Source organism: Colletotrichum orchidophilum (genome assembly GCF_001831195.1).
Source record: "Colletotrichum orchidophilum strain IMI 309357 chromosome Unknown Scaffold_24.1, whole genome shotgun sequence".
NCBI classification, from domain to species: Eukaryota; Fungi; Ascomycota; class Sordariomycetes; order Glomerellales; family Glomerellaceae; genus Colletotrichum; species Colletotrichum orchidophilum.
The window spans coordinates 69,453-88,120 of NW_019172980.1; the positions used below are offsets into that span (position 1 = coordinate 69,453).

General features: G+C 17.1%; 3 protein-coding genes across 3 annotated transcripts; 2 read left to right on the forward strand and 1 right to left on the reverse strand.

The window, feature by feature from the left end:
* Positions 1–6,448: 6,448 nt before the first annotated feature.
* CORC01_03842 (uncharacterized protein) lies at positions 6,449–6,616 on the forward strand (the record flags this gene model as incomplete). The annotated part of the gene is made up of 1 exon (XM_022615491.1): positions 6,449–6,616. A coding segment is annotated over one exon (168 nt), but the record flags the coding sequence as incomplete, so codon positions are not given.
* A 1,120-nt stretch (positions 6,617–7,736) lies between these two features.
* On the reverse strand, positions 7,737–7,922 carry CORC01_03843 (uncharacterized protein; the record flags this gene model as incomplete). Its single annotated transcript, XM_022615492.1, has 1 exon — positions 7,737–7,922. A coding segment is annotated over one exon (186 nt), but the record flags the coding sequence as incomplete, so codon positions are not given.
* A 6,748-nt stretch (positions 7,923–14,670) lies between these two features.
* Positions 14,671–14,829, forward strand: CORC01_03844 (uncharacterized protein; the record flags this gene model as incomplete). The annotated part of the gene is made up of 1 exon (XM_022615493.1): positions 14,671–14,829. A coding segment is annotated over one exon (159 nt), but the record flags the coding sequence as incomplete, so codon positions are not given.
* Positions 14,830–18,668: the final 3,839 nt, after the last annotated feature.

Genomic DNA, 18,668 nt, shown 5'->3' on the forward strand with positions numbered 1-18,668 from the left:
TTTTATTATTTTTTATTAAAAAGGGTAGTAACGATATTAATAGTATTTTAGAGCGTAGTTACTTATTCAATAAATTCTATAGTTTTATTACGTTTAATATTAAATCTTTTAAATATAACGTTAAGTAGTTTTTATATATAAGCGATATCGTAGTCGTTTTTAGTTTAGGCTTCTATTAATCGAGCGGTATTAATATTAAAAAGTTTATTTAATTTTTTATTATGTTTAATGCTCTTTTTAACGGCTTTATGTATTTAAACGTATATTATTTTATTAAGAATTATATCTTCGTCGGAGTTATATTTAATATCGAGTATTTTTAAATCTCTTTTAGTTTAAAAAAGCTTAGAGTTTAGAGCTTAAGGCTATTTACTTTTATTAAAAGAAGATTAAGTAAATATCGTTCGTATTATTTAATAAGTTTTTATAAAATCGACTTACTAAATAAAAGTAATTAAAATATTATAGTTAATTAGTCGTAATAAGGTTTATATTAATAAAAATCGGGGCTGCGATATTTATAAATAATATTTAGTATTAAAATAACTTTAAAAACGCTATTATTTATAAATCGTTAAGTAAAAAGGTTTTAGTAATTAGTCGTAGTATTATTAATAAAGTTTTTAATAAAAATAATTAAAAGTGATCGTTAAATTTAATATAAAAATTGATTATTAAAGAAGTTATAAAAGTCTATCCTTAAGCCTAGCTTAGGCTATCCTATATATAAGTTTTAATTATAAATATATTTTTTATAATATTTTATTTACTATTATTTAATAATTTACCGAACGGTCGTTTATCCTATATTTTTACAATTATCCGTTTTATTTATTTATAGGTATTTATTTTTTATTTTATTATAAAATTATAGTTATATAACTTATTTATAATTTTTTTATTTTAAGGGGAGTTATTTAAGTTTTTATTATTATATATATAATATAATAGCCGCCGTAGGTCTTATAGGGCAGGGCCCTAGTTTAGTAATGCGTATTAAATCGTAATACATAATATCTTTTTTTAAAATAAAAAATACTTATCGTAAATAATATATATATTCTTTTTTTATATTTAAAACGATAATAATATTATTTATAAATACCTAAGTATATTTTTAATATTTACGAAAAGGATTATCGATAAACTTTTAGGTATAAGTTAGCGAATTACGAAAATTTATTAATATAATTATTAATATTCTTTATTTACGATAGCTGATTATTGTTAATTATTTTTAATATTTCTTTTTAATTAGAAATTAATAAAAATATATTTTTATGTCGATTTTAATAATAAAAGCTTTTTTTTAACTTTTTTTATAATTTCGGATTATAATAGTAATAAATACGCGTCCGGAATTATAACTTTATTAAATGTTTAAAGATTTATTATTATACGTTTTTTACGTTTTTTATTTATTTATTTTTATGTTATAAAAAAAGGAGTTTTAAATAGTGTAGGGAAGTTAACTTGTTTAACTTATTTTCTTATATATATATCGTTTATTTTATTATTAATAAATTGCTAGTTTTTAATACTTTATAGGAAGACTCGTTAGTTTATTTTATATTTAAAATAATTTAAAATAAGTAGAATAATTATTTTTTCTTTTAGTTTAACTTATATAGGCTTAGTAAATTTCTATATAAAAAGAAAATCGAAAACGATTATTATTATTTAGTATATAAATTATTTATCTTAATTAAATATAGTAACGCCTTTTTAAGTTTTAATAAAATCGTTTGCTTTATTTTGTTTAATTCTTATTTTTAAATTTTAGTTAAAGTGTTTATTAAAAATATCTTCGTTTAATACTAAATTATAAATTATAAGAAATACTAGTATATCGGCTAAATAGTTACTATTAAACAAAGGCCGGATTATAATATCGGCTTTTATTTATTATAAAAAATTAAGTCGTTAGTTACGACGAAGTTTTAAAGGGTATAACGAATAGTTTTTGATATATATTATTAATTAATAATTTATTATATAATATAATTCGCTATTATAATTAAGTTTAAATAGTAGCGAGTTTATTTTAAACTTTTTATTATTTATATTAATACGAACGTATTAAAAAAGGGCGGGATAGTTTAGTTTTATATCGCTCTAGCGACGTAAGTTTTTAAAAATCGCTTAATAAAGATTATTATTAATATTTTAAAATTATTATAGTTTTCAATACGGATTCTTTTTTTTAAATTAAGGATATTTATTTAGTTAAGGACGTTAAATTTTTAATTAATAAGGATTTTTATTTATAAATTCTTAAATACTTAGGCTCCGAAATATAATCTTATAATAACGGTTTTTTTTTTAAATTAGCTTATAATATATAAGTCGAATAGTACTTATTTTAAACTCTTTATTTATTTAATACCGGTAAAAAGTTAGTTAAAAATACGGTTAATTATATAATTTAATATACGAAATAAAATACTTTTATAAATAACTAGTCGTCCTATTCTTAAATTTATATAGGCCTGTTTTTATAAGCCGTAGAGGCCGAAGTTAATTATAATTTTTATATAAATATAATTATAAAATATTAAAAACGGTTTAACGGTTTATTATAATAAACCTTTTATTACTTTTAATTATAAATCGATTTTAATTGTATTTTAATAAGTTAAATAATAATTTTATTAATATTTTCTTTTTTTATTTAAGATAATATTATAGGATTTATAATTTAAAAAGAGGAAATAAATATTATTATATTTTAAAATATATTAATAGTTTAATATAATAGTAATGTCGTTGAGGATATTTACCTTTTTAAGCTCCTTGTTTTTTATAGTTAAGTCGTTTTAACTTAGTAAATCTATAATATTTACTTATAAATTAATATAAAATATATCTATTATATAAAAACCCTCGTTTTATATTTATTTTTAAATAACTATATTCATTATACCGTCCTCGTTTTAAATATATACGTTTTAAATAATATATATTCCCTTTTTTTAATATTTATAAATAAGTTATTTTCGTTTTAAGCGATTTAAGTTATTTTTAAAAAGTTATAAATAGTTTTTTTATTAATAAAAAATTTTTATTATAGCCGTTATATTTATTAATAAAATTAATTTATAAATAGTCGTAGTTAATAAAAGGGGTTTTTTATTTAATTTACGGTTTCCTTCGGAGCTTTTAATAATTAAAAATAAATAAGTTTAGGATATTAAGTTTTAAATTTAGTAAAAAGGTTAGTTCTAACTTTTAATTATAATTTTTATTTTTGGTATATGTTTCGCTTTTATTTTTTTAATAGTTTATTATTTTTTAAAATTATTTATTTCGGTCGACTATTTCGTTCGGACGAGGTTTATTAATAATAAAATTAAAATTTATCTTATTATAAATTAGTTTTAAAAAGTAGCTAAATAAATATCTTATATTCTAAACTAATCGATTAACCTTAGTCGAGAAATACCTAATATTTTTATTATTTTTAACGTCTTTTAAATTATAATATAACTAATTAAGTTATTATATAGTAATAGCTTTTAGTATTTTAAAACGTTAATAAAAGAAAAGAGCCTAGGCTTTAAGACCGTATTTAATATTTTTAAATTCTTTTTATTATTATATTTTTAAATTATTAGTATATTATTTATTTACGTTTTTTAATAAATATTTATTTATATTAAAAATAATAGCTTTTATATAAACGGGAGACTGCTTTACGTATTATTAAAAAGCGTTAATAAAATAATCGACGTTAATTTAAATAATTTTTATATTTTTTATTTTTATTTCGCGGGTATTATTATATTTAATTATAAGTTTAAATTGTTTAATATTCTTTATTTAAAAGCGGAAATTTATTATAAAATCTTTTATTAATAAAAAAGGTTATAAATTTTTATTATCGTCCGGGTTATTATTAAAGAAAATTTTAAAATTTTATAATAGGTAGCGGAATAGCGGTCTTTAAGAGCCTTATCCCGTTATTAAAAAAGATAAGTGCTCTATTTTATTATATAAGGGGTCGTATTTATAATCGAACTTAATATTAAAGTCTTTTAATTACTTATAATTTACTTTTTACTAGGCCTATTAGTTTAGATTATTTTAATACTATTTTAGTTTATTTAGATAATTTATTTAACGTTAGGCAATATAAAAAATCGTAATAATTGCGGCCTTATTATCCCCCGCGCTTATTTTTAATATAAACTTTAATATAATTAAGTATAGTTCGATATAAAGTTTTTTTAAAAAATATACGATCTTTTTTTTTTTAAACTAAAGTTCTTTAGCTTAGTAAAGGGAGCGTAATTTATTTTTCGTTTATAAAAATAAAAGGTTATTAAATAAATACGCTATGTTTAATATAAAGTTAATAAGCTAGGTAAAACTTTACGTCGAACTTTATAACTTTTTCTTTTTATTAAATTAATTTAAAATAAAAAATACTTTTTTTTAAATACTTTTTTTTAATTAATAATTATAATAATATAGGGGTTTCCGGCTACTCCGTAATAAAAAAAATAAAAAGATTAATATTTATCTTTAGCGCTAAGGGAATCCCTTTCATTTGTTTTAATAATAGTCTCGGTTTATATAAAAATAAACTAAATAGGATTTCCTTTATAATATTTATAATATTTATAGCGAAAAAAAATAAAAACGCCTTACGCTATTATAAATAAGGATATATTTCGTTTTAATATTTATTTTTATTTTTAAATTATTTAAAGAACGCGGTTTTGAATCTTAATAAGTATATATTTTACGTTTATATATAAGAAATCTTTTAATATATTTAAATACTTTTTTTAAATTTAATAGTTATTTTAGTAATACGTAAGGTTAGAATAATAAAGGCGTTTAGTTAGTTAAGCGTTTTAAGTTAGTAGTAGTTTTAAACGTAGTAATTAATTAGTTAAGTAGCTCGATTGGCGTTCTTAAGTAAAGGGATAATATTAAGATTTTAAAAGAGATAAATAGTATCGTCGCTTTTTATTAATTAAGGATATTTAATAATAGGATTACTGCTTTTTAATTAGCTTATTTTTTTAATAAGGTCGATATTTTTTAGTTAGCTTATTAGAGCTAAAAGAATTAACGTTTTTTAACTCGTCTTTTTAAAATATAAATATATTACTTAGTTCGTTAAAAAAGAGTTATACTATTAATTATTATATATTTTTATATAATAAAAATAAAATAATATATTAATAATCTTTTTTAAGATTTTCTTATTAATTTCTTAACGAAATTTTTTAAATATATTATAAAAGTTTTAAAAAAAACTTTTAAAAAATCTTAAAGATTTCTTTATAATTCTTTTTAAAAAAAATAAAAGAAATCTTAAAGATTTCTTTCTAATTCTTTTTAAAAAAAATAAAAGAAATCTTAAAGATTTCTTTACGATTTATTTTAAAAAAATCTTAAGGAAATCTTAAGGAAATTTTAAACTTTTTAAACGTTTTTTTTAAAAGAAATTTTTAAGAAATCTTAGGAATTTCGTAGCCCTCTTTTCTTTAGGTAACCGTATATGAAAAATAGGAAATTTAATTATAGACCGTAACAATTAGTTTTAATAATATTTAAAATACTAATCGCTTTAAGCTCCCTCTTTTTTAAACTATTAAACAGACTTACTTTAGATCTATTTTTAATACTATATTTAGCTTTATTAATAATAAAAAATTAAAAGTTTTTAGTTTTTCTTAAAAGATATTTACTAACTTATAAATTAATATTTAATCAGTTATTTTATTATTATTATTATAAATTATAATAAGTAAATAAAAGCTATATTAAATAAGTAATTCTTAAACGTTTAATAATAACTTTATATCTACTATATTAATTTTATTATTATATTTGAAGCTAAAGAGAATTCAATTAAAAAACGTAGTTATAATAATAATAGTAATGAATTTAATAATAGAAGATATTAATTATTAATGTAAATAATAGCTATATTAAGTAATAAAAATAAGGCTTATATTAATATACTTATTAATAAGCCCTCTTTTTATATATATCGTAAGGTTTTTATAATATAAAAGCTTATTATTTTTATTAAAATTAAATACGCTTTTCAAAAAGCCTAGACTAAGCTTTATAAAAAGTTTAATAATTAACGCCTAATCTTTTAATATTTCTATATAATATACCTATTTTTAAAAATATAATAGGCCCGCTATTTGATTTAAAAATATTAAAACTTTAGTATTTACGTTATTTTTAATATTAAATTAAATAATGATAATATTGAAATTATTTTTTAAACGGTTTTAATTACTTATATTAACTTATTAATATTATATAAAATATAATTAATAATTAAAAGATATATTTTAAATAAACTTATATTAAAGATAAAATATTTACGAGCCGGGAGTATATAAATATTTATTTTAAATACTTAAGCGAACTTTTAATAACGCTTTTTTTAAAATATTTTATATTAATTAAAAAGTAATATCGGTTAATAAAAAAAATAATACCGTTTAATAAAAGGTTATTCCTAGCCCTTTTTAGATATTATAATCTAAACTATACTATTTTAATTAAACTAAGTATTTTATGTTATTATAAAATCTATTTTAAAATAATAAATTTAATTATTTTTAATAAACAAAAAGTATAACCTCGGTAGCGTTTTTAAAAAAAGTTTTTTTAAATTTATATCGACGGATTTTTAATTTTAAAATTATTATATCCTTCCGTAATAAGCTAAAAAATATAGCGTAGGTTATTTTATTAAAATTAGTGTGATTTAAAACTAGTTAAGTTAATATTACTTATAATAGCTAAGGCGGAAATAATAAATAATAAAGTCATTTATTTAGAAGTAAAAATAAGTCGATATTAATTAAGTTTATATAAAAAATATATTAATTAAGTTAAAGCTAAATATTAAGCTTATTTGAGCGATAAATAAAAAGCTAATTTAGCGTTTTTAATAAAAAGAAGATAATAAAAGATTATATAAATAAACGGTTAATATAACTTAATATTTAAAAAAACGAAATTAATAAAGAATAATTTATAATAACGATAAAATTTTATAATTACGTCGTAAAGAGTAATTAAATAATAAGCTTTTTTAAAAGTTATATAACGTATATTATTAATTAGCCGCGTATATTAATTAACCGCGTATTTTTTTTAACTTTTTAAATATTTTATAAATTTATATAATTGCGACGTAACATATTAATTAGTTTTTATTAATATTTAAATTATTAAACGATTTTATATTTTTAAAATACGTTCGTATATTATAGCTTATTTTATTATATATATTATAACGTTATTAAACCGACCGACTTTTTTTTAATAAACTGTTTTTTTTATTTTTTTAAAATACTAAATGTTTTTTTTTACTTTTCTTTTTTAAATATAATTTAGGATTTTTTTATATTAAATACTTTTTTAAACTAAATACGTGTTTCTTTTACTTTTCGGCGCTTAATAAGCGTTATATTAATATTTTAAAATATACGTATTTAATTTATTTAAATTATAATCGAGTGCGCTATTATTTATGTACTTTTTATTAATTAATTCATTATTTTAATTATTAATATTAAAAAGCTTTTTTAATAAGTTAAAATCTAAAATTTAATAAAGTTAAATTATAAAAGCGCTTCGTAGCGGTTAAAAAGCGTTTATAATTATTAAACTAATAATATCAAAAAATCGGTTATAAAAAGTATAAGCGTTTATATATATATATCGAGCTTTTTAATTATATAATTTAAATCTTACAATAAAGTTTTAGTTTTATAAAAAACGGATTTAATATTTTTATCTAAAAAAACTTTATTATAAGCTTTACGGAAAATAATAAAAAACTCGGACTTTATAATATAATTAATAAAGAATTTAATAAATAAGTTAATTTTATTTTTATATACGCGATTTAAAAGTAAATAAAACGTAATATTTATTAATTGAAATAAATAAGATAAATACAAAGGTATATTAATAATTATAATATTATTTTATTTATAATATTTATTAAATTTAGTCGATAAATAGCTTTTATATTTATTAATTATAAATATTTAATAACTTTTTTTGCGTGGGCCTAAGTATACTCATTAAAATACTTAATCTAGTCTAGGTCAGTTTTATTATTAATCTATTGATTAATAACTGGCTTAATTATTTAAGGGAATTAATACACGAGCATAAACAATTAATACACAGGCATAACTCTTACACAAGTATAATAAATACTTACTATTATTAACTTAAGAAAATATATAGACTATAAATACTTCGTCCTAAAAACGGTAAAAGCTCCTTTATTAATATTTTCTTATCTTAACGTATTTATTTAAATTATTTTATATTAAATTATATTATATTTATTTTTAATTTTTATGCTTTGTATATCTTTTTATTATAATATATAATAAATAGTAAATTAATATTAAATTTTACTAAAGCTTTATTGAAATAATTACGTCCGTTAAAAGACGGCTTTATTATTATTATTAATTAATATTTTTTATTTATACCTCCTCTTTTAAATACTTATTTATAATACCCGTTTATTAATTTATACTTTTATAAATTTCCTTATATTAAATTTATTAAACTAATTTTTAATTTAAAATTATAATAAAGTTATAAATTAGCTATTTTTTTATTACTTTTTCTTTTATATAAATTTTATAATAATTGTTTTATTATAGCTTTTTAGCGGACGGCCTTATTAAGTTATTTTAAAAACTATTAATAATATTTTCTTATATTAAACTTTTAAATTATTATCTTTTTATATAATTAATTAATTAAAAATAAACTATATTAAATTCCTTAGCCTATTATAAAAAAATATAATAATTTTAAAATTTAAAATCCGACGATATAAGTTTTTTAAAAACGGTTCTTTTAGTTTTTAATAAAAATAAACGTCTTATTTTATAAAAAATATCCTAATTAAAAGTTTTATATAAATTATATAATAATAAAAAATAGTTAATTATATTGAGATAAAATAATCGTTTATATAATCTTTAATAAAAAAAGGCCGTAGATAATTATCGGTCGGTAATATTATTTTTATTATTCGGTATTATTTTATAATTAATTTTAAATATTTTAAAAAAAGTATACTTCGGAGTTTATTTAAATATTTAAAATTAACTTTAATATATTAATAAATAATTAATATTTTATCCTTTATATAGGACTATATAAACTATAATTTTTAATTTTAAATTATATTTTATATAATATTAATAAGTCGATATAAATAACTTAGGCTATTAAAGAAATAACTTTTAATATTATTATTATTAAACTCGGTTTTTAAAATAATATAAATATTAAAATTTAATATTTTTAAATATAATAACGAGCTTATTAAACTTTAATAAAAAAGTATATTTTATAAAAATAACGTAATATTAATTATTAATTATTAAACTCTTTATAAAAACTATTTTATATTTTTTTAAAAATTACCTCGGTTTTAATAAAAATAATAAGCTTTTATATTAAAAAAACTTTATAATATATATAAAAGATTAAATTATTAATAAGTATATAAATATATACTTGATCCTCGTCGTTTAGTTCTATTATTAATATTTTTAAAAGCTTAATATTAGTTTTATAATCCAAATTACTGCCGGTACTCTTTAGCTATTTTTTTTTATTTACTTTTATTTAGTTTTAAATATAATATTAAAATTAATATAATAAATATAAAGTTATTATTATACGTCGGCGAACTTATAAATTAAAACGGCCTTTATCTATTTATTATAGTTAATAATAATAATATTTAATAAATAAATTAAATACTAATTAACTAATTAACGAATACTTTTTATAAAGAACCGGAACCTTTTTAATTTTTTATTATTAATAAAGCCGAATACTACGTTAAAAATAAATTTAATATATATTTAATTAGTAATTTAAAATAATAAAAGTTTAAAATAATTCGTATTATATATATTATTAAAGCTAATTACCTTTAAAAAGCGCCTCTATATTAAAAAATAAAATAAAAATATATATATTAAATTAATAAACCGATTAGGCTCGTTATTAGCCTATTTTATAATATAAAGCACCTCTCGCTCATTAAAAAGCTTTATTAAAACGGTTATTAACAAATAGCCGTTTAATTTCTCCCTATTTATAAAGGCTTTAATATTATAAATATCTTATTAAATAAATACGGAATTTAAAAATTATTTTTAAAAAATAATATAAATATCGTAGGCTTTAATATTAACCCGGCGGTTAATAATTTTAATAACGCTTTTAATTAATAATATAAGCTTTTAATATAAAGAATATATTAAAAAACTAAAGCTTAACTTATAGTTATATTAAATATACTCGGTTTTAATATACTATTATAAAAACTCAACGTCTTTTTTTTTTATTTTAATAATAATTATTTATTTATAATTATACTTTCGTAATTTTTATTAATATAACCTTATATTTTTAATAAACCGCGGTTTATTAAAGTGATTATATTAAAATATATATTTTATTTTTTTATTTTTATATATATATTTATATTAACGAATAATATTAAACCTGTTTTTTTTAATAAATACGTTAATTTAGTTAAATAAGGCGTCGATTTTAAACTTTAAATTACCGGGAATTTATAAATTTAAAATTAAATTAAGTAAAAATAAAAATGAGTATTAATTTAAAGAATAAAAACTTTATAATAATAAAATTATTAAATTTATTTAAAAATTAATAAAAACGTATTTTAAATAATAAAGAAAGGAATATAAAGGTAAGGGTAATAAAATAAACGTATTAAATAGGTATAGTAAATAACCTTATTTTTATTGTTATTATCGAACTTATTTAAAAAAATTAAAAAGTTTTTTAATTAATTATTATTTTTCTTTTATTATTCTTTAACTATTAAACTTTTTTACAAAAGTAGTTTATATAGGTTAATGTTTTTCGTTTTATAAAGTAAATTTAAAAATAGGATATAATAAGAATAGACCGTATTTTAAGCTAAGTATTAATATAATAATTCGATAGGTTTAAATAGTTATCGTCGGAAATATTTTATAAAAAAAGATTTTATAATTATTTTATATTTTAATAAATATTACGTCGTTTTTATATAAACCGTAAAATCGAATAATTTAGTAAAACCGGTCTAAATAAAAAAAAAAAAATTTTTAAACGTATTATCGTCGTTAAAGCTATAATAATTATTAATATTTATATTTAAATATTAATAATAAAAAGGCGCAAAGTAAAAAAATATTTTTTATATTATTGTTTTAAATTAAGCTTGTTATTTAAGTTTAAGTTTTTAGCTCGACGTAGCGGGTTATATTTTAATAAAAGAGGGGCGGACTTAGGTATAAAAGATTTTAATATAAATAATATAATAATAAATTTTTAATTAAATAGACGACGCGTTGCGATTATATATTAAAAAAATTCCTAAATATTTTAAATAGGACCGATAGAATTAAAATAGGGTAATAGCTTTTTTAAGCTAATAATAATAAGTATTTGTTATACCTATATAAAAGTTATGCCCGTATATTAATTATTTATGCCCGTGTATTAATTCCCTTATTTAATTACTTAGGAACCCGGATTCCGTTAATTAATTAATAAAATAATAGGACTTTTAAACAATTATAAAAAGCGGGATACATTACTTTTTTAAATTAATATATTTAAAAATTATAATTTATTTACGGTTATTAAGTTAAATAGATTTCGTTTTTTTATATTTATCAGTATATATAATAATTATTAACCCGGTAATAACGTTTATTATAAAGCTAGTTTTATTAAAGTTATATAGATCTTGCTCATTAGTACCGTATTTAATTATTATATTATTTAATAATATAAATTATTTTAAAATAACTTTTAAATCCTTTTAAAAGGCCTTTTAATAATTATCTCAACGATTAAATTTAGTTTTTAAAATCGGCTATAAGTTAATAAACTTTTCAATTTAATATTTTTTAATAAGCGTTTTATTTCGCGTCCGAAATAGGAAATTAGCTATATTTTTTATATTAATAAGTTATAAAAAAAATCTTTTAAAATCCTGTTTAATAACGTATTAAAAAAGTATTTTTTTAATCGGATTAAATTTATATTATTAAGGTTAGATTTAGTCGCGGCGTAATTAATTATATATTTTATTAAGAATTGATATAGAGGTATGTAGAATTAATACAAAGGTATACACCTTATAGCGGCATGTATATCTACTACCTTAATTAGCTTAAAATTTTATTATTAATACATTTAAATTCTACCGGTCTATTCCTATATATTCTCCTTATTTTAAATTCTTTTTATTATCGTAGTTTTTATATTTAATATTAACGTATATTATTTTTAATAACTAAACTTTAGCGTAATTTACGCCGCTATGCTACGGAATATAACCTTAATAACGTAATATATTTTTTAAAACGCTAACGTATAAATATATTATTATCTTTTTTTTTAATCGGTAATTATTTTAATATCGGTTAATTTTATAAAGTTAGCGATTTTTAATTATATAATAATTTAATTAGCGACTTATTAACTGAGCTATTATAAGAAATACGATTATTATTTTATTATTAGCCCTATTACTTTAGAATCGAATTAAGACTCTACTTTAGGCGCCCTTTCCTTAATAAAACCGATTCCTTTTAATTTATTATATTATTTCGATTTTTACTTACCTATAGCGCCCCCCCTCCCGATACCGAGCAGTTTAAATCTATATTTTATTTTATATACCGTTTTTTAAAAAGGATATAAAATACTTAACATATTACTCTTTTTTATATCTTATTAAAATAAAGTCTATTGTCCTCCGATAATAGTTATTAAGACCTTTAATAACGTATTTTAATAATATTTTTAAATTTATTTAATAGGTTATTAATATTAATAAAAAGTTAATAACCGCCCTTTTTTAACAATACGAGCTAAGCCGCTATTAATAAAAGACGTAAAGTTTTTAAATAAACCTATTACCCTTATATTTACTTTTATAATAAGACCTTTTTTTAAATTTATTATTTTTCTAAATTATAGCTTTTTATTAAATTTAATTTAAGAAATCCTCCTCCCCCTTTTTAAACGCTATCCTAAACCTATCGATCTTAAGTAGCCTAGAGCTTATTGTAAAAGCCTTTTTTAATTAATTTAATATATTTACGAAGGTTAATAAATTCGGTATTATAAAATAGTATAAATATACCTTTTAAATAAGTCGGCTTATACGATACTTATTTTAATATAATCGATTTAATAAACCTGGGTTTTTAAAAAGTATAAGTATTTAATAATAAAGGTTTTAAAAATACGGCTATTAATAATAAATAATTATAAAAGCGTAAAAAGAAGAGAAATAGCTTTTACGTTACTTATTAAACCCTTATTATAGTTAATATAATTATTAATTAAACTTTAAAATATCTACCTACTTTTTATACCGAAAGCTTACTTAGTTTATTAAGGATTTTATTAAAAATATAAGCCGTCGTATTAGTATTTAAATACGTAATATTTATATTATTATATAAAAATAATTCTTAAATTCTATATTTACTTAGCGCGATATTTATAACGCTAAAGTATATTTAAATTAAAAAAAGCTAAACGGTTATTTATTAACGGCCGTATTAATTAAGTTATTTAATAAGCGATAAATTCCTTATATTATTAAATAGGTTAATAATAAGCCGGACCGCTTTATTAAGCTTATTTAGACTTTTTTTATTATTTTTAAATATAAAAGCGATTCTTAAAAGTAATTAGCTTTGATAATACTTATAATACCAATCGCTTTAAGCTTTTATTATTCTAAATAACTAAATAAACGTACTTTAAATCTGTTTATAATATAGTATTTAATTTTATTAATAATAAAAAGTTAAAAGGCTTTCGATTTCTTTTTAAAATTATAAAATAACTAATCGATTAATACTTAATTCGTCGCCTTATAATTATTATTATAAACTATAATAAGTAAATAAAAGCTATACTTAGTGAAGAGTTTTTAAATACTTAGTAATAGCTTTATATTTATTATATTAATTTTAACATTATATTTAAAACTAAATAAAAATAAATTAAAACCGGCGGTAATAATAATAATAATAGTAAGTTTAATGAAAAGGATCTTTATTTAATAATATAAATAGTAGCGGAGCTTAGCAAAGAAGATTATATTTATATTAATACGATAGTAAATTAAGTTATTTTATATATTTATTACGGGGTATTTATTATATAAAAGCTTATTGTTTTTATTAAAATAAAATAATTTTTTAAGAAAGCGTAGAGAAAGCTTTATAACGAGTTTAATAATTAACGCCCGATCTTATAATACTTATATTTAATATATTTATTTATAAAAGTATAATAGGCTTATTATTTTATTTATTAATATTAAAACTTTAATATTTATATTACTTTTAGTATTAAGTTTAGTAATAATAATATTAAAGGCTATTTTTTTAATAGTTTTAATTATTTATATCGGCTCGTCGACGTTATATAGGATATAATTAACGATTAAGAGTTGTGTTTTCGTTAGGCTTATATAGAAAATAAAGTGTTTACCGGCCGGGATTATTTTAGCCCCTATTTAAAATATTTTAATAAATTTTAAATTATAGTTTCGTTAAGGTATTTTAAATTAATTACTAAATATACCGGCTTATATATAAAATAATACTTTTTAAAAAAAAGCCGTTTTTACTCTTTATTAAAGAGTATAATAATAATTATTTTATATCGATTAAGCTAAGTATCCCGTATTATTATAAAACTTTTTTAAAAATAATAGAATTATTAACTTTTAATAAATAGGAGGTTTTTTTATAGTAGCGGTTTTAAATAATATTTTCTTTTAATTTTTATTATTGGATTTTAAACTTAAAAATTATAACGTTTTTTTATAATAAACTAAAGAACATAGTATAGTAAATTCTTATAAAGCTTACGTTACCGTAATAAAGTTAATAATTTAATATTAAATTACCGTAATATAGGATAACTAAAGCTCGACTAACTATAAGCAAAGCCGCCCGCTAAGAAACTATAATAAATTATCGTTAGCTAAGAGCTTATAAAAAGCCGGCTATTTAATTTTTAATTAGGCCTTAAATTAATCTTAATAGTAAATAAAAAGTCAGTCTAATATATTTAATAAAGAAAAGATAATAAAAGGTTATATAAATAAAAAGCCGTTATAATTTAATATTTAAAAGCGGTAGAGTAAGTAAAAACTAATATTAAATAACGGCGAGTAAAAGAATTTACGATTATATTATTTTATTTATTATTTAAATAATTTATTATAAATTAACGCTATAATTAAAGTAAAAGTAATTATTTATTTATTTTTTTATTACCCTTAAGGACTTTATAAATATTTTATAAGGAATAACCTAGGGTATATATTATTTAGCAAAAGTTTTAGAATTATTAAGTTATTAAAATATTATTATAAATACCTTTACCGTTTTTACGGGAATATATTATAATTTTAAGTTAATTAAGATGGTAGATGTGTATGCCGCTATGAGGTATATATTTTTATATTAATTCTATATACCTTTATATTAATTCTTATTTTATTATATAAAGTGTTTTTAAAAATATTATATATTTTTATAGCGCGTTATATATTAAATTTTTAATTTATAACGCGTATAGCTCGGATCGTTTTAATAGTAAAAATAATCTTATTTTTTTAAGTATAGATTAATATTGTAATTATTAAGTTATTATGTATTAAAAATTTAAATAGTTAAAAATAAAGTACGTTATAGAAAAAGTGTGCGGCTGATTAATATATACGGCTGATTAGTAAAGTACGTTAATATTTATTTAAAATTTATAAAATTATAATAGAAATAAGTTTTAATATATAATTTTAGAAATTTTAAATAAAAGTTTAAAAAAAAAAAAAGGTAAAAATAATTATATTAATATAATTACTTTTACCGTTTTTATAAAAACATATTGTTTTTTTAAATTAGTTAAGAAGCCGAATAGCGACGCCGGTATAAAAGCGACGCCGGTATATTAATTTACGACGCCGGTATATTAATTCTTTAATAATAATAGGTTTAATAAAAAAGTTTTTATTTAATAATATAAATAATAATAGAGTTTAATAAAAAAACGGCGCTTTTATTAATATAATAGTAAGTTAAACTATTTTATATACTTATTATAAAATATTTATTATATAAAAATCTATTATTTTTATTAAAATAAAATAATTTTTTAAAAAACCGTAAAAAAAACTTTATAATAAATTTAATAATTAACGCCCGATTTTATAATATTTATATTTAATACATTTATTTATAGAAATATAATAAGCTCGTTATTTTATTTATTAATATTAAAATATTAATAGTTATATTATTTTTAATATTAAATTAAATAATAATAATATTAAAAACCATTTTTTTAACACTTTTAATTATTTATATTAGTTTATTAATAATATATAAAATATAATTAATAATTAAAAGCTATATTTTTATTAAGTTTATATAAAAAATAAAGTATTTATTAGTTAATATTATATTATAATTTATAACTAAATTTCTTTTTTTTTATATATAGTTATTTAAGAAAAAAGAAAAGTTATAAAATTTTTAAAATTTCTTAAAAATCTTTTTTTAAAAAAGTATTTAAAAAAACTTAAAACTCTTTTAAAATTTCTTTAAAATTCTTTTAAAAAAAATCGTAAAGAAATCTTTAAAATTTCTTTTATTTTTTTAAAAAAGAATTATAATGAAATTTTTAAATATTTTAAAAAGTTTTTTTTAAAATCTTTATAATATATTTAAAAGATTTTATTAAGAAATTTATAGGAAAATCTTAAGAAAGGGTATTAATATATTATTTTATTTTTATTATATAAAAACGTATAATAATTAATAATATAATTCTTTTTAAATAAATTAAATACTTTATTTATATTTTAAAAAAACGAGTTAAAAAGCGGTAACTTTTTTAAATTTAATAAATTAATTAAAAAGTATCGACCTTATTAAAAAAATAAGCTAATTAAAAAGCCGTAATTTTATTATTAAATATTTTTAATTAATAAAAAACGATAATATCATTTATCTCTATTAAGATTTTAATATTGTTCTTTTACTTAAAGACGCCGATCGAGCTATTTAACTAATTAATTATTATATTTAAAACTACTACTAGCTTAAGGCGTTTAACTAACTAAACGCCCTTATTATTTTAATTTTATATATCGTTAAAATAATTATTAAATTTAAAAAAAATACTTAAGTATATTAAAAGATTTTTTATATATAAACGTAAAATATATGCTTATTAAGATTTAAAATTACGTTTTTTAAATAGTTTAAAAACGAAAACGAATATTAAAATAAAATATATCCTTATTTATAATAACGTAAAGCGCTTTTATTTCTTTTCGTTATAAATACTATAAATATTATAAAAGAAATCCTATTTAATTTATTTTTATAAAAACCGAGGCTATTATTAAAATGAATAAAAAAAACTCCCCCGGCGTTAAAAGTAAGTATTAATCCTTTTATTCTTTTTATTACAAAATAGCCGGAAACCCTTATATTATTATAATTGTTTACTAAAGGAAAAGTGTTTAAAAAAAATATCTTTTATTTTAAATTAACTTAATAAAAAAAAAGTTATAAAGTTTAACATAAGATTTTACTTAGCTTCTTAATTTTATATTAAATATAATATATTTATTTAATAACCTTTTATTTTTATAAATAAAAAATAAATTACGCCCCTTTTTATTAAGTTAAAAAACTATAGTTTAAAAAATAAAGATTGTATATTTCCTAAAAAAATTTAAATCGAATTATATTTAATTATATTAAAATTTATATTAAAGATAAACATAAGGGATAACAAAGCCGTAATCGTTACGATTTTTTATATTGTATAATATTAAATAAATTATTTAAATAAATTAATTAAAAATAGTATTAAAATAATTTAAACTAATAGGCCTAATAAAAAATAAACTATAAGTAATTAAAAGACTTTAATATTAAATTCGATTATAAACACGACCCCTTATATTATAAAATAAAGTATTTATTTTTTTTAATAATAAAATAAAACTTTTAAAAACCGTTATTTTATTACCCCTTATAAAATCCTAAAAATTCCTTTAATAATAACTTAAATAATAATAAAGATTTATAACCCTCCTTACCGACAAAAGATTTAATAATAAATTTCCGTTTCCGAATAAGAAATATCGAATAATTCGAACTTATAATTAAATATAATAATATTTATAATATAAAAATAAAAAACGTAAAGATTATTTAAATTAACGTCGATTGTTTTATTAACGCTTTTTAACGATATATAAAGTAGTTTTTTATTTATATAAAAGTTATTATTTTTAACTTAAATAAATACTTATTAAAAACCGTAAATAAGTAGTATACCGACGATTTAAAAAATATAGTAATAAAAAGAACTAAAAAACGTTAAATATAGTTTTAAAGCCTAGGGTCTTTTCTTTTATTAACGTTTTAAAATATTAAAAACTATTATTATATAATAACTTAACCGGCTATATTATAGCTTAAAAAATATTAAAATCAACAAAAATATTAAATATTTTTTAGCTAAGGTTAGTCGATTAGCCTAAAATATAA